General features: G+C 44.9%; 1 protein-coding gene across 1 annotated transcript in view; it reads left to right on the forward strand.

The window, feature by feature from the left end:
* LOC138611682 (ephrin type-A receptor 4-A-like) overlaps positions 1–17,067 on the forward strand; it is a 29,836-nt gene that overhangs the window by 4,486 nt on the left and 8,283 nt on the right. The window contains exons 4-10 of the mRNA XM_069684867.1: positions 136–246; positions 661–1,015; positions 11,759–11,914; positions 12,584–13,108; positions 15,677–15,801; positions 15,944–16,103; positions 16,195–16,306. Of these exons, the coding sequence (XP_069540968.1) occupies positions 136–246; positions 661–1,015; positions 11,759–11,914; positions 12,584–13,108; positions 15,677–15,801; positions 15,944–16,103; positions 16,195–16,306 (1,544 nt within the window). The remainder of the gene's footprint in view (positions 1–135; positions 247–660; positions 1,016–11,758; positions 11,915–12,583; positions 13,109–15,676; positions 15,802–15,943; positions 16,104–16,194; positions 16,307–17,067) is intronic.

Below are 17,067 nucleotides of genomic sequence, written 5' to 3' on the forward strand. Positions count from 1 at the left end.
ATATATTACAGCTGCTGGTTATTGAAGCACAAAACCCCCTTTTGACTCATTATCATATTAAGAGAAAAGATGAGCGCTGATGATGATGAATGGACGCCTCAGTCTGACTTCTCCTCTGTCCCTCTCGTCTTGAAGGAGACATTCAATCTGTACTACCACGAGTCAAACGAAGACAGAGAGAGCTACATCAAAGAGAGCAGCTTCATTAAGGTGGACACCGTGGCAGCCGACGAGAGCTTCACTCAGGTAACACTAAACAACAGAGTCAGGCTTTCTTTATCCTCCCTCCTCCGCTGGCTTTAATTTGCTCTTATGTTGAAAATGAAACCCCCCGTGGCACTTAGCTGTGATTTTTTCATTTGTTTTACAAGCACTTTTATCTTGGATGTCCGATCTGCTTTCCCAGGAATGATGCCAGGGTGCTTCTGCTTTGTCTTAACTTAAATTACTTCTGATTTGAGCATTGTCGGCAACACAGCTTATTATACCTTTGAAATCAGTGGAAGTCAATCTGGATGAGAGCCAAATGCTGAAAATGTGAAGATCAGCCGCGGTTCAAGAGCAACTCCCACTTTCAGCTGAACACACAAATTGAATTAATCACGTCTGACACACTTTACTGATCGTTTCATGAATATCACTCATTCTCTGTTCATCCAGGTGGACGTCGGTGACCGCATCATGAAACTGAACACTGAGGTCCGCGATGTAAAGGTCACGACCCGGAAAGGTTTCTACCTGGCCTTTCAGGATGTCGGCGCCTGCATCGCTCTGGTTTCCGTCCGCGTTTTCTACAAAACCTGCCCGCTCACCATCCGAAACCTGGCCACTTTTCCCGACACTGTAACCGGAGCTGATACGTCTTCTTTAGTGGAGGTCAGGGGGTCGTGCGTCAACCAATCAGAAGAGAGAGAGGAACCTAAAATGTACTGCGGCGCTGATGGAGAGTGGCTGGTTCCTATTGGTGGATGTCTCTGCAACCGAGGATTTCAGGAGAAGGGAGGCGCGTGTAAAGGTTTGTGGATGTCTGATTCTGTGACGTGCAATGGATCCTTTCAGCTCTCTTAAAGCTCTACACTCCCCTCGTGTTGCCACTTCTGAGTCCCATGTCGCTGTGATTATTAGTACTCGGGTTAACTAGATGTTTGCTAATGATGGACAACAGTGACATTTGGTTTTGCAGTGATTAACACCTGCCTGATTATTATGTGGATTGAACTGACCCGACCTGTTGATGGAGGTTGCTGCAACATTGCTGCAATTGGTTAGGTTCAGACGTTGACACTTTTGCCAGAAGCATCACTGTTATTTATTGACAGCTGATCAGCCTATTGTTTTGTATTGGAGGGGGCGGGACATCTGTGCATTGGATTGAATTAAAGTTGGAAGAGGCTTTCATGGCGCATTTATTGTCGTCTAATTTTCGTCTGTAAACCTCTTGGCGAGCTGCTAAAATCCAGGCTGAGCTACCTGTTGGAAACCCCAGGCTTCGCACAAAGATTGGAAACAGGGGACGAGTTCCCCTGGTCCTGTTGAAAAGTATCAAAACCCATGTATCAATAATAAATGTATGGATTTCTTTGCTGGCTGCCTGGCAAACTCAAAGTGAAATTAAGATTCAAGACGTATTGCACCCGGTCCAGTAAAAGCCCCACACAGGCCCATGAAACCGCAACGTATCATATTATGTTAATTCTTAAGCTTAAGGTGCTGGTGGGCGGCTGTGGCTCAGTGGTAGAGTCGGTCGTCTTTCAATAAGAAGGTTGGTGGTTCGATCCCCAGCTCCATCAGTCTACATGTCGAAGTGTCCTTGGGCAAGACGCTGAACCCCAAATTGCTCCAGCTGGCAGAGCCATCGGTGTGAATGTGATGACTGATTGACAGTTGGGCACTTTAAGTAGCAGCCTCTGCCATCAGCCCGAGAATGGGTAAATGTGACATGTGGTGTGAAAGCAGCTTTGAGTGGTTGCAAGGTAGAAAAACGCTATGTAAGCACAGTCCTTTAACGTTACCTTTGGATAGGGTGAGGCTAGATGTTTCCCTCTAGACCCTTTTACAAGAATGGTGGAGGAGGTAGTGACAGAGGCGAAATGGCATCTGTGTAAACGGCGGAGCCGGCAGGGCGGAACAGTGATGGGTGTGTGTATGTGAAGTGCAAGGTTTATACCTTGCACTGGCGTTGCGTGGTTCAATGTAAAATGGCAAAGGCGACCGAACGGCGGGGCTTCGTTACGGCGCTGTGGTGGAATTGCAACGTAAAATAGGGCTTCTGTTTCAAGTCTTTGTGCTAAGCTAAGCTAAGCTAAATGTCTCCTGACTGCAGCAAAAGAATGGAACAGACTTTTTGGCTGACCGCCGGGGTCAGCCTTACACATGGGTCAGTATGTGACTGAGTGACTGACTGACTGAGTGAGTGAGTGATGGTACTTTCAGAGCCAAATAAAGTAAAAAAAACAACAACGGCCCGGGAAACACTTCACTGGCAAGAAACAAAATCATCTTCCAAGATGTTGAACTATTCCTTTAAAATATGTAGAGTTGCTTTTAGGAAATAGCAGGAACAATCTATATATTCTTAGTTAGCTTCTTTTGAAAAGTAAGCCTAAGCATTAATCACATTGATTAACCCAGTTTGAATCTACCATCATGTCACAGAACTTTAGTGTCCTCAGTCTAATTAGTTTATCCTGTATCTTTTAATAAGTCCCAGACGTGATGAGTTTTTTAAACACTGCACTTAGTATCAGGAGAAGCTGTGAGGTCTCACTGAGAGGTGTGCTGACATAACAACAGCCATCTGGACTAAAAAAATGCCTTTCTGTCACTTACAAATCTGGACTGAACTCTACGGTAACAAATATGCAAGCTGTTCACACCTCTCACCAACATACATGTGGTGTGGATGACGTGTAATGACTGTTGTGATAGTGAAGACGTCTAAATCTGCGTGTTTGTGTGAGAAAGTGGGGTGAACGGGGGACAACAGACTCGGTGGAGACACTTTTACAACAAGGCTTCACTCCCCCTATTCAAGCCTATACACAACAGACACACAACATGTTGGCTCGCACGCACACACATACGCAGATGGACCAATAGAAAAAAGGGAGAGGGACTCACTGATGTGCTCACTCAGTTTAATTTATGAAGCCTGTCCCAGCAGGCTAATTGTATAACAAACAGAGCCATAATTCAAAGAGAGAAAAAGAAATGCTGAGATGCGAAGATGGACAGAAAGACAGGATGCAGTTGGTGCCAGTTGGCGAGGAAGAAAGAGCGATAAAAACTTGACTTTTCTCTTTGCAATAAGCCCAAATCTCTCCGTGTGACAAACGTTCTCTGAAACCTTCAGCCTGCTTGGCCCGTTGTTCTCTGTGAAAAGAGGAGGAGGATGGCGGGGTGGTCCCTGAGGCCTGAAAGATGCTCCTCCTCAACGAGATTTAAGAGAGACCCTTGACTCTGTTGAACCTGCAGCAGATGTGAAGTGCCATCTATCTATCTGCTGCTCTCTTCTCTGTCTCCGTCGCTCTCGCTGCCTGTCAGTGTTGTTAGCCGGGCTCAGCTGCCTCGCACGAAATCCATCAAAGTCTGGATGAATACGGAATGCTGCTCGGTGGAAAAAGTCTGACCCTGCAGTATTGGATAGACGCTTCTCCCATTTTAAGTTTGGGATTCGAAGAGAAAGAGAAGAAGAGGGAGGGCAGATGGATGTGAGAGTAGATTTAGATCATCTGTCTCTCCTGCCGTCACTGATGTCAGAAGGTCTCTGCATCTTTTAGACTCTCAGTCAGAATAACTCTGTCAGACACAGGCAAAGACAGATTGATGGAAGCTAAGTGAATATAGCTGAGCCAGAGACACCTGTGAGGACTGGTGGGTTCATAGTGAACAATACAAAACTAAGGAATCATATATCCTCACTTTGTGCAGCAAATAGCTTAAAGTGACAGTTAAATATTTTGGGAAGTATGCTGTATGTCTCCTCTCTGAGGAGGAGTTGGGATGTCGCCTGCAGGCCAAGAAATAGTCCCACACATAACCCCTCGTATAACAGCGACTTGTTTTTACTTCACTTTACGAATTTAAAACACCAGATATAACATGTTTATTAGTTTGTTTATAGTTGATTGTAATTAATTTTGTTTATAGTTATTAACTTATAACTTTTATTGAACGCCGGTTTAGCTCAGCAGTTAAATCGCGCGTCCCATATAAAGAGGCTACAGCCCTCGATGCAGCGGCCCCAGGTTTGACTCGCACCTTCGGCCCCTTGCCAACAGTCATCTCCACTATCTCTTCCCTTGTTTCAACATTATCCACTGTCCTCTCAAATACAGGCATGATAGGCAAAAATAATGTATGTAAAAGAAAAAAAGCCCCTATTTACCTGTTTCCAGTATTTATGCTAAGCTAAGCTAAATGTTTCCAAGCCTCATATTTAACTTTACGTTGGTGTTGTGTGATTCAATGGAAAATGGCCAAGGCAGCATAATGGTGAAGCTTCACTAGGCTGCTCTGGCAGAATTGCAATGTAAAAAAGGGCTTCTGTTTCAAGTCTTTGTGCTAAGCTAGGCTAAGCTAAGCTAAACATCTCCTGACGTCACCAGCAAAAGAATGCAGTCAGGATACATTTAGCTCTCTCTCTAATAAAGGCATAATAAGCCAAAAAAGTATTGTAAAAGGGGAAAAAAGCCCCTATTTACCCCTGTTTCTAGTATTTATGCTAAGCTAAGCTAAATGTTTCCAAGCCTCATATTTAACTTAATGGTGGCGTTGCGTGGTTCAATGTAAAATGGCAAAGGTGGCATAATAGCTTCGCTACGGCACTGTGGGGGAATTGCAATGTAAAAAGAGCTTCTGTTTCAAGTCTTTGTGCTAAGCTAAGCTAAGCTAAGCTAAGCTAAACGTCTCCCGACTGAAAAAAGAATGCAATCAGGACACATTTAGCTCCCTCTCTAATAAAGGCATAATATGCCAGAAAAATAAATGTAAAAGAAAAAATAAGCCCCTTTTTACCCGTTTCTAGTATCTATGCTAAGCTAAGCTAAACGTTTCCATGCCTCGTATTTAACAGACGGATATGACAACGGCAAAAATATTGTCATTTAACCCTGGGCAAGGAGGTTAGTACGAGTATTTCCGAAGACGTCTAACTATTCCTTTAATTTGTTTTTATGAAATTAAAGCAAAAAAACCTCCTCCGAAACAAATCCAGACCTGCTTGGAAAGAAACCACAGAAATGTGTAACAGGAGCGAAATCAGTGAGTAGTTAAATCAGCCTGGTGTTTTTTTTAAGTCTTTGCACATTCTTGACCTTCTTGTTATATAACTTTTATATCAGAGTTAGTTTTAGTTTTATCTGGAGCAAATTTTAAGTCCCCGTGCTCTGTGTAAATGTTTTAACAGTCAGCCTCACACTCTAGCTTTTCTAATAGATTTCAGCTTTCCCTGAAACTCCTTCTGCACCGAACTTAAACAAGAGTAGACTCAGCTAAAGCGGTGAAATGTGAAAAGTTCATTTTGAGTCTCGACACAGAGTAATGAGGATGGGGAGGATGAGAGGAGCGGCTCAGGAGAGGAAGAAGGGATTAGATGTTGAATGGGGCGAGAGGGGGATTGAAAGAAGGCCACTGACAGCAGAAGGCATCAATGCAGAGCCGCCCCTCCCCCGCTGGGGGTCCGTCACCGGGTGCAAAGGGGACGAGTAGGGAGACACAAGAGAGAGGGAACTCCCCCTCTTTTATAAAGCCTGTGGTTAAGACCGAGGTCATGACTGAGCCCGATGAAGACGTCAAAAAGTCTGACTGACAGCCGCACAACGCACACACACGTACAGAGAGAGTTTAGCTGCAGAGTGCAGGGTCATGACCGAGGTAGATGAAGACGTCAAAAGTTTGACAGCTGCGATCCGTCTGGGAGGATCGGAAACAGGAGGAGAGAGACAAGAGGCAGAAAAGAGGAGAAACAACAGAGAGAATTTGAAATGAAAACGGACGGAGAGGAGGAATAAAGAGGAGCCTCCTGCTTTTACTCTCTCTCTCTCTCTCTCTCTCTCTCTCTCCACTGGCCTTCTTCTTCTTCTGTCGTCTGATTCTGCTCAATGCTGCCTGGGAGGGTTGGAATGTTTTTCTATGTGTGTGTGTGTGTGTGTGTTTTCATGTGTGTGTGTGCTTCTGTGTTCCCTGCGTCCAGTGAGATTTCATGCTTGTGCTTCTTTCCAACGCACCTGCAGTGTCTCGTCAACAGCAGAAAAGCGTTTGGACGAGGAGTGATGAAAGGAGAGTAAGCTGAAAGAGAGATGACAGAAAGCAGTGAGCGGATGATAGAAAGAGAGCCTAATCGCTGTATTCAGCCCCTCTAATTATTGCATCGAAATTTCTGGACTCTGGACATGTTGGATTGCTGATCTATAGTGTGTGTGTGTGTGTGCACGCGTGTTAGTGTACATGTGTGTGTACTGTATCTCTGATTTTCTGCCTAACAAAGCCCTCCCTCTCGTATACTCACAGTTTGGAGGACTGCCCAGGAAAGGAATGCCTGCAGAAGAGTGTGTTGGGGCAAACAGAGAGGGAGGGACGTGTGTGTGTGTGTGTGTGTGTGTGCGTGTGTGTTTTTGTGTGTACATCTGCGTATATGTGTGTGCACGTATGGCAGGTGACAAAGCGAGGAAAGGGAATGGCACAAGTGAGTGCCTGAAGCGAGCCAATCCCAGGTGGAGGGAATGGTTTGCATTCCACCAGACAATCAAGCTGTGTGTGTGTGTGTGTGTGTGTGTGTGTGTGTGTGTGTGTGTGTGTGTGCGTGTGTGTGTGTGCTATTGTCTCCTTCTCCCAGGTTGTTCTTAACGTGGAGGAGGTTTGCCAGCTCCACCAGTCCGTCTGTAGCGCTCTGGCATCGGAACAACTCTGTCTTGCTCTCATTATCCCTCCTTTCTCTTCTCCAACTCTTCCCCTGATCCCCGGTCAGGATCAGGGGTGGAGGTGTGGGGGGGGTGCTGCTGCTGCTGCTGGTGACGGGGGGTGATCCCTGTGTGATGGGGAGGAGGGTTATTGTTGTAGAGGCCCCTTTCACATGCTAATGTTAGCACTGTTGGCTTTGGGCAATCACACACCCACACACATAAATCCACACACGTTTCTCTTCAAACCACCAGTTTTTGTGAGGATTTAAATTTAGACAAACTTAAAGCTGCGGCGTCCACTGAGCACATTCCTCAGGTTTTAAATGCAGAGGGGTGTGAGAAGCTAGTGCTAACATGATACAAAGTAGAGACTTGCCCGTTTTTTGATTCCTGATACCTAGAGTTGAGTATTGGCTGATACCGAGTACCCCTCTGATACTAGTGCGATAAAATATACATAATATGGGTGGAAAAACACTGATTTGGGTCATTTTGCTAGCTTTGGCTAGCTGTTAGCATCACAGTGTTTTTGTTTGTTTTCGTAACTTGATGATTTACCTAAAACCAGTTCATATTTTGGAGCTAATTTGTTATGGTATCGGAGAGGTGTATTAACTGGCATACTCGCCAATACCACATTTAAGATGGTATCGGAGGCCGATAACGATTCTGGTATCGGTATTGGTATCCGTATCCGTATTGGAATCCGTATCCGTATTGGAATCCGTATCCGTATCAGTATTGGAATCCGTATTGGTATTGGAATCTGTATCCCTATCGGTATTGGAACCCGTATCGGTATTGGTATCCGTATCGGTGTCTGTGTCCGTATCCGTATCGGTATTGGAATCCGTATGGGGATTGGTATCCGTATCGGTATTTGTATCTGTATCCGTATCCGTATCCGTATTGGAATCCGTATCGGTATTGGTATCCGTATTGGTATCGGTGTCTGTGCCCGTATCGGTATTGGTATCTGTATCGGTATTGGTATCCGTATTGGTACCAGTTTTAGTATCTGTATCCATATCATTATCTGTATTGGTATTGGTTTCCGTATCGGTATCTGTATCGGAACGACTCTAATAGCAAGCTCTGTAGGAATGGGAGTTGGGTGGGAGGGTTCTCCTTCAATGAAGCCATACAGTAGGGAAAAGATAAGAATCCAATCTTATCTCCAGCATCTCCGTGGGTTTTAATTAACAGGGCACGACCCCTGTGATTAATAGTGTCCCTCCTCCTTGTGTGACGGTCTATCAATCCGTCCATCCATCCGTCAATCCGTCCCGCCCTCCCCTCCATCCATCACACAGACAGGTGTCAGACTGAAGCGGTCAGGGGTACTTCCTCCATCTACACCCCTCTGCTGGGAATGAACAAGGGATGATGACAGATAACATGGGGTCAAGGAGAACACACACACGCACACACACACACGCATACAGTGTGCCGACAAGGCTCTTAGTTGGATTTGCAGGGAGTCTCATTTGCATTTTAGGTAGCAGAAGAATGCATATGCAAATGCAGACAATGCTGATAGTAATCAAAGGGCACCTTCCCCTCCGCTGCTCTCCCTCCTCTTCTCTCGCTCTTTTTTCTCTCTTCACCTCTTTATCTCTCGCTCCTTGTCGGTCTTTTTTCTCTCGCTGTCTCCCTGAGTCAACCTTTGTCATCCCCTACACTTTGTCACTTTCTCTTACTTGTCTGAAGCTGACCAAACAGCTGACAAAAATATGGACATGCTAATAGACATGCTAACGGATCTATCCAGGCTTATCTTATCTCATTATTTGTGTCCTCGTCCCTCGCAGTTTACCGGTCGGGCTCAGGCTCAGCACGGCCCTCGCTAGCGTAGGGTTAATGTCGGGTTAATGACACCCTCATGAGCTCTTATTCCAGGTCAGCAGCACTCGCCCCCCCCCACCCCCCCCCCCACCCCCACCCCACCCCCTGTAGAAACCAGCGCTAAAAAAGACACAAAAGGCTACAGACAACAGAGAGAATAGAGACATGAGAGGGCGCTGAAGGAAGTTTATGGCTTCTTTCTTTCTCTTCCTCCTTCATTCGGTGCTCTGTGTTGGAGACAAGGATAGGGGATTGAGTGGGAAAGACACAAAGGCGGTGTGCTACCCCCCCTGGCAGAGTCCTGTGTAGGCCTGTAATCAACCCTTAAGTCCTTAGCAGGTCAAATACTTCACTCTGTTTGGTTCCCTCTCTTTCCCATGCATGCAAGAGCCTCTGCTGATGATTAAAAACAAAAGAATGTGAGTGATAAACATGCATTTAACCTTTAATCTGACGCTTTATTATGAGTCATTCAGCAGATGAAAGCCAACTTTATCAGCTGTAAATGTAAATATGAATTCACAGGTTTGCAGCCCTATCAGCTGTAAACGTGTTTATTAATTTAAAGGTTTTGACAGGATAGTTTTCAGCCGTGTGTTTGTGTGCGGTCTCGTTTGACAGAGCCGTAAACTCTTCAAGCTGGCTTCAAAGCTTTCTCGAGGTTTGACACTCGGAGAGGAGAGGGATATATGGAGATACAGCAGGAGTGAGAGAGCTATCAGAGACACAAAGACAAGATAAGTAGAGGTCGAGGAGGAAGTGCGCGGGGAGCGAATGAGCGAGGTTGCGAAGAAGAAAAAACGTGAAAGGGAGGGCAAATGAGTGTGTGAAAGAGCAGATCTACGGAGGCTCACGCAGATGGGGCAGGATGGTCGGTGTGAGGAGATTACAGAGGAGACTTCCTCCCTCTCATCTACTGATGAGAGTGTCATAAAGCACTCTGACACGCACGCACGCACACACATCATTCCCACATTCCTATCCACTCCCACTGGGATGTCTTCATCTCCCTTTTGGAAATGTGAAAGAGGAGAGACCCGGGAATGATGGTGGGATTGAGGAAGGGGAATGAATAGCGTGTGATGATGAAAAAGAAGGTGATGAAAAAGTGATTGCGGCAGAAACAAATGGAGGATTTCCCTCTGAAATTTAGGAGAGAAAAAAATGTCTCCAACCAGCCGCGATCTGCCATCTCTGGTGCTTCACCAGTGGATGTCAAGCTGTATAATTATGCTCTCATTTATTGTATTGTTGCTCTGTCAATGCATGGTATCCAGAGAGAAGATTTCTCTGCCTCTCTCACCCTCTCTCTTTCTCTGTCGCTCCTCTTTCATATATTTAAATGTCAATTATATTTGTGTGGGCTGCCGACGCTGTGGAGTTTTGATGTATTCAGTTCTACTGTTTCTGGTTTGTGTGCGTGTGAGTGGGAGCTGATCAGTAAGTGTTCTTTTAGGTGTTTTCTTTCTTTGCTCATCAACATCAGAGATAAAAGAAGTCATAGTGCTCCTCCTCTTCACGATATATCCATGTCTGCCTCTTTACAGTTGTTTATCTTCAGATGGATACGCAGCTCGTGTTCATTAACTCGACGTCAGGGCTGTCTAAGCTGTCAATATGGAAGACAACAAAGAGTAGATCAGAGGTCAAGGGTCAGCTTAGGGTCATGTTGGCTACAGCAAACATCAGGGTGGACATTAATTGCTATAAACTTAGTAAAAACATCCTGAGGAGTGTTTTCCACAAAGCCTGTTTTGTTCTTTGTATATTTTGGCACCAGCATCGATTGGCTTCTTTGCTTTTATCTCTGTAACCAGTAGAAACCAGAAACTTGCATCATCTCTCATGTGGTGTTGCACATTAGCACTGCAACAAAACATTTCCTTTCATTTGTCATTGATCTGCTGATTATTATGTTCTTTCAAAGCAACAACAGCAAAATATCACATAAAAATTACCCAATACCTGTGTGCAAACTAACATATACAGCCCAAAGAAATTCAGTTTACGATCAATGAATTCAAAACTGCAAAAAATAATTATATATATATATATGTATTTATATATATTTATATCGTTTTGGCTGTAGCAGGCAAACTGTATGTGTTTGCCCCAATGACTGTATGTATAGATGGACGCCTCCATTTGCTCTCATTGTACGAAACTGAAGCCAACATTGGCCCCGTGACAGGCGCTGCCATCTCGTGCTGGTGACGTCATTTGGAGCCAGAGCTGCACAGTAGAGCTCGGCGATTGGAGCCGCTGTAGCCACTTCTGCTAACCAAAACAGACACTGAACTTACTGAAAAAAACTGCAAAAATCCTGCATGTCGGTGTATTTAACAGCAGAACAGCTTCTTAGTGATTGTTTTAGCTACGTCTCCTCTCGCCGTTCCTCCTCTACTCTGCTAATCAGGAACAGATCGGCTGCAGGAGCCATATTTGTCAACAGAGCTGTCAGTCATCCTTTTTACAGCAACTTATAACTAATTAAAAGTAAACTTTGTCAGAACAATTAACACTGGAACGTAAATCAGCATGATAAGAACTAACTATAATGACAGAAACCATGTTTGAGAAAAATGAATTTGACGTTGATTTTTTAGTTTGACTCATGTCCCATCTGTTAACATAGAGGAGGCGGGCTTTGTGAGCTATACTGCAGCCAGTCAGCAGGGGGCGCTATAGATGTTTTGGCTTCATTTTTAGGGAAGTCTGTCTTTTTATACAGTCTACGGTTTGCACATGTGCACGATTGATGCATGAAATACTAGTAAACCCAGGATCCATAACGTTGCTCCACAGCGCCACCAGTGGTAAAAAAAACCCTACAGGGTACCTTTAAACAGGAACTGTGTTATGTTCCAGGTAACATGGTGTCATCTAAGAAGGGATTTATAGATTTCTTTGTGTCAATACCTCCTGGCCTTATTGAATTTTTCTGACGCAGACGCACATTGTTGAAGCCAAGTTCAATAATCTTGTCTTTCTTTGTCTCTGTCCCTCTGCAGCCTGCTCGGCTGGCTTCTACAAAGCCAAGTCTTCAGATGCAGGATGCTCCAAGTGTCCTCCGCACAGCCACTCGCTCAGAGACGGGGCGACCTACTGCGACTGCCACTCTGGATTCTTCCGCGCTGACAGTGACCCTCCCTCCATGGCCTGCACCCGTAAGAGCGCACATACTTACAAATGCACATGCACACACACACAGGAGTAAGACAATAGATAAGCGAAAACACGGACAATATATGTGTGCATTGCCTGCAAATAAAAGCAAGAAGCACACTCATTGTTTTCCAACCTCTCTATCTGGAGCAAACAGAGGGAGACTCAAACTTGTCTGAATGCCACCCCTGTTTCATGATCCCATTACTTATGACTAAGCCACCATCTACATCCTGTCTGCGAGTGATAACTAAAGACATTGAGGAGAGAATAAATGTGCTCCCTCTCTCTCTATGTCTCTCTCTCTCTATGTCTCCGAGTAGGTCCTGTGTGACAGACTTGGAGACCTCAGTCTGTGTGTCATAAACTTAATTATGCCTATATACAGCACATGGTTTCCTTGGCCTGGGAAAAATGAAAACACACACACACACACACGCTCTATCTGTCAGACACACACACACACAAAAAAGAAATACCACAGAAGAAAACATCCAACCCATCAAAAACTTCTCTGAACAGTATGGTTTTCAGTCGGATGCCAGATGTCTACATTTCAACCGGTGCCAGCATCTCACAGAAACCTCCCCATACACGCCGTATACTTCCTCTTCCCATATGTGCACTTTCTTACTTAGTTTTGTTCAAGTTTTTCTCTGTTTCTTCCTCAGAGCCGCCGTCAGCCCCTCAGCAGCTCATCTCTGTGGTGAACGAGACGTCGGTGGTCTTGGAGTGGGCCCCCCCTCGCCGGCTGGGAGGACGAAGCGACACCAGCTACAGTCTGGAGTGTCTCATCTGTCAAACAGGAAGCCACAGTCAGACCGGCGCTAGAGCCCTCCCCAGGAATCGCAGCGTCTCCCAGGCTGAGGCTCAGCACGGCGGCCTGGGGATGCAGTCCGACCAGGGGATTGTGGGATCTGAAGTGCAGGCAGGGAGAGGCGTCTTCCAGAGCAGGCCGGTAGAAGACTACCCCAGACCCGGCTCGGGCTCCAGCTCTCAGCTCTGCCTCCCCTGCGGCTCCGACGTGCTCTTCTCTCCCGCCCAGACCGGGCTGAGGAGCACCCGGGTGGTGGTGAGCGAGCTGCGGGCGCACACGCACTACACCTTCATCGTCCACGCACGCAACGGGGTCTCCCAGGCCGGCGGCGCAGGGGCAACCCAAAGCGTGTCTGTCACCGTCACTACAAACCAAGCCGGTGAGAAGAAATGTTGGAGTGTGATGAATGAATTTGTAGGATTGTTGCAGCAAACACAAAATGTGCTCCTGGATGTTGTCAGTAAGTGGGTCAGCACAAAGCAAACTGCTGCTCACTGCATGTGGGCCTCCAGGGGGAGCAAGGCCTCATGGGTAATGTTGAGTTGCGTGGGGAAGCATGATATGAACAGGCTCTGGATAAAGCTACATACTTGCACGCGACCGCTTGTATCCACGTTTAACACTTCAGACAGCGAGTGGTGATATATTTTTAATTAAAAAAGAGTGAGGAAACATATTGAGGGATTTTTTTTAATGCTGCAATGTTTTTTAAGAAGCTTTTGTGTTTGTTTTTGAAAGATAGCTGAGAAAATCTAGCAACCTGCAATCCTTTTAGTGGAATAAATAGGAATAAATACATATTTTAAGACATTTCAAACACATTCGATTAAGAAAAATCGACCAAATTAAGTTTGAAAATCGATTCTGCATTTAAATACGTTTGCTATTAATTTGCATTAAGATTGAAATGCAAATGAAATTGACTAGCAGTACTTTTTCAAACATTAAGAGATGACCACATTGGAGTACTGTACAGCAGGGGTGGCCAACCCTGCTCCTGCAGAGGTACCTTCCTGCATGTTTAGGTTTCTCCGCACTCCTTCTAACACACCTGATTCGAATGTTACCAATCTCCTGAGACGCTTCAGTTGGTTGATCACGAGCAGATCATTCAAATCAGGTGTGTTGATGTACAGGAATATTGAACTTGTGTTTACGTAAAGCTGCAATAGATTCAATAGAAGAAAGCAGCATACACACTAAAGAAGCTTCCTGCTTCTCTCAGATAGAAACTCTTGCTCTTACTATCACTGTCATAGTTGCCATAGTTATTACTCTGTCCTCCTACACTAACAACAGCTGATTTAATTATAGGGGCGTCTTAAGACGATGTCAGAAAGCATTCTGGGAAATGTAAATCACTGACTTAAACACAAATAGTCAGAGCCTTCTGAGGGGAAAGTAGTAAATCCCAACACTACACAGCAAAAGTGTTGACATGTAACAGCATTAGTGTATCTAATGGCGGGGCTTTACTCGTGTCAGCTCTTGACCAGAGAAGTGTTTGAAAAATCACCCAGATTTTACGGCGTGTTTCATTTTAGTTGTGAAGGTGTCAGCTGGTGTGTGGCGCTCCTCACACATGCTCTCCATTACTTTTTCAGGCTTTTTTTTTTCCTGCATGCTGTTACATCTCAACTGTAGACGCTTCAAGTCTTTACGGTGGCATTCAAAGAACGGCATACCTGCTTAGCTCCAGGTGCCCCGGGGAAATAACTTAGCTGTTGTGTGCACAGCGTGAGGGCTGTCTGGGATGTGTCAAGTACAACCTGCACCGCCATATGGCCCGGTATCATATGAACAGCCACAAAGGAGGACAAACGCCATAAAGGAGTGGGAAAAGAAGGGATGTGAGAGAAAGAGTTGAGCCGCTGTGGGAAAGGAAGGAAGGAGATTTAGGTCAGATCTCAGGTGCACTGGGTCACTGGGATTGTTGACAAACAGCTTCCATACAACCTATGAACTGTGGGGCTTGGGAACTGTTAGAGATGTTATCATAGATAATACAGTATGTTATTCTACCAGGTTATACAACTGTCTTTAAAGTGATAAATAATAACACAGAATTATCTTTTTGTTTTAGATATTAACATCCCTCGGTCAGTTGCCAACCAAATTTCAGGGAGTTACCTTGTGTAATGAAAATGCTAATTCACTCATCCCTCTGCGTCTGTCGATGTACAAAAAGAAACTTTGAAATTCACTTCGGTCAAAAACATTTAATCTGTAACATTTTAGGAAATTGTTGGTCGTACTGTGGGTAGTGCAACATCTCTAGCTTCTTCCTCTTTTTAAGCTAAAATTCTGCACCTTTTCAAATGTGGACTTTTTTTGACAGTAATATGAAGGTTGTTGATGATTTTGTGTGTTGATTTTACTTTGTACATGTCTTTAGGGTGTGGTCATTTACAGGTTTCTATCACACCCACACTCGTCCTTTTATATTTTCTTACTTAACTAAAAAAACTAACTAAACATAACAAAACAAAATAAACTAAACTGAACTAAAGAACTAAACTAAAATGAACTAAAACTTAATTTAACTTGAGTAAACTAAATCTAATCTAACTTAATTGAACTAAACTAAACTTAACTAAAAAATGTAAAACCTAAATTAAACTGAACCTAAACTAAGTTAAGATGAACTAAAATAACTCAACTAAAATAAACTAAATTAAACCTTAACTAAACCAGACTAAGCTAAACTAAACTAAACTAAACTAAACTAAACTATACCTAAACTGAACCTTAACTAAGCTAAGCTAAACTAAAATTAAATAAACTTAACTAAGCTAAACTAAACTAAAATAAACTAAACCTTAACCAAACCAGACTAAGCTAAGCTAAACCTAAACTAAGCCAAACTAAACTAAACCTAAGCTAAGCTAAGCTAAGCTAAAATATAATAATCATCTCTCGCCTCTCTCTCTCTCTCTCTCCCTCTCAGCTCCCTCTCCGGTCTCGTCCGTCCAAGCCACCGAAGTCACCAGGCACAGTTTGTCGTTGTCGTGGCAACAGCCGGATCGACCCAACGGGGTCATCCTGGAGTACGAGGTCAAGTTCTATGAAAAGGTGAGGCGACCGCAGGTTAATGCAGCTCAGGCAGCTGTCTGGATTGTCGATACGTTGTCCCTGTGTTTGCGTTTCCCTGACGGTGAACATGGATTTGCAGTCAGGCACTGAAAAGTGACCCCTCCTCTTTTTGTCTGAGCAGGACCAGAGGGAGCGCTCTTACCGCATAATGAGGACCTTCTCTCGGAGCGTCGACGTCACGGGTCTCAACCCCCTCACTGTGTACGTGTTTCATGTGCGTGCTCGCACTGCGGCGGGGTACGGAGAGTTCAGCGCTCCGTTTGAGTTCTCCACAAATTCAGGTATGGTGATGAAAACGGCGAGGACTTAAAGTTTGTTACTTTGTTACTTTGTTACTTTGTGCTTGATGACTTTTGTGTCCTTCCCCGTTAGATCCCTTCCCTCTGATCGGAGAAGGAGTAAACTCGGCCTTCCTGCTGCTGTCTGTCAGCGGGGTGGGAATTTTACTGCTGATATCTGCAGCTGTCTTCATCATTAGCCGCAGGTACACACACACACACACACATGCACACACACACACACAAACACACACGCACACATATAAGGACCCATACAGGCAGCTTTGCACACCTATATGCTTGTTACGTTGGCAGGAGGTTTCCCATTAGTGCATCACTGACGTCAATCAGCGTGCTGCCTCTACCTTAACTACTCCTGTCAAACCTGCCCCAATCACACACACACACACACACACACACCTGTGCGTGGCTGAATAATGCGTGTGTGTTACCTGAAGCTTTTAAAGGGGATTAGAGTGGAGACAGTGATAATCCCTTTGTCCCTGACTTGTCATTACTGTCTCTTCAGCAGCACAGCTTGCGTGTCACACTCACGAGCATGCGCAAGTGCCCACAAACGCACACACTCACTAACACACACACACACACACCTGCTCGCCAACAAAGGTGTTTCTGACAGTTTCTTTGTTTAATGGAAAACACCTTTTATCTTTGGCTACCTGAGGCATCGCCCCTCCTCCCTCTCGCTCCCTTAAACGCTTTCATCTGCTCGCTCTGTGTCTTTCCTGCAGCCTCTGTTCTCATTGTCATCGCTTTCTATTGCGGCAAATCCAGAAAAACCCCATGAATGCTCGGAGCCGGAGGGAGAAAAAACAAAGTTAAAAACACACACGCGCGCTCTTTTGTCCGTTTCTTAACTGTGAAAATAAAAACAAAGACGCGAGACGTGAACGAAAAGGTGACAGGAAGTTCGGTCTTTTTACGGATGTGTGTCAAATGCTCGTTA

This window comes from Semicossyphus pulcher, unplaced genomic scaffold (genome assembly GCF_022749685.1).
Source record: "Semicossyphus pulcher isolate SPU_LCO1_2020_fin unplaced genomic scaffold, fSemPul1.0.p SCAF_7, whole genome shotgun sequence".
In the NCBI taxonomy this organism is placed as follows: Eukaryota; Metazoa; Chordata; class Actinopteri; order Labriformes; family Labridae; genus Semicossyphus; species Semicossyphus pulcher.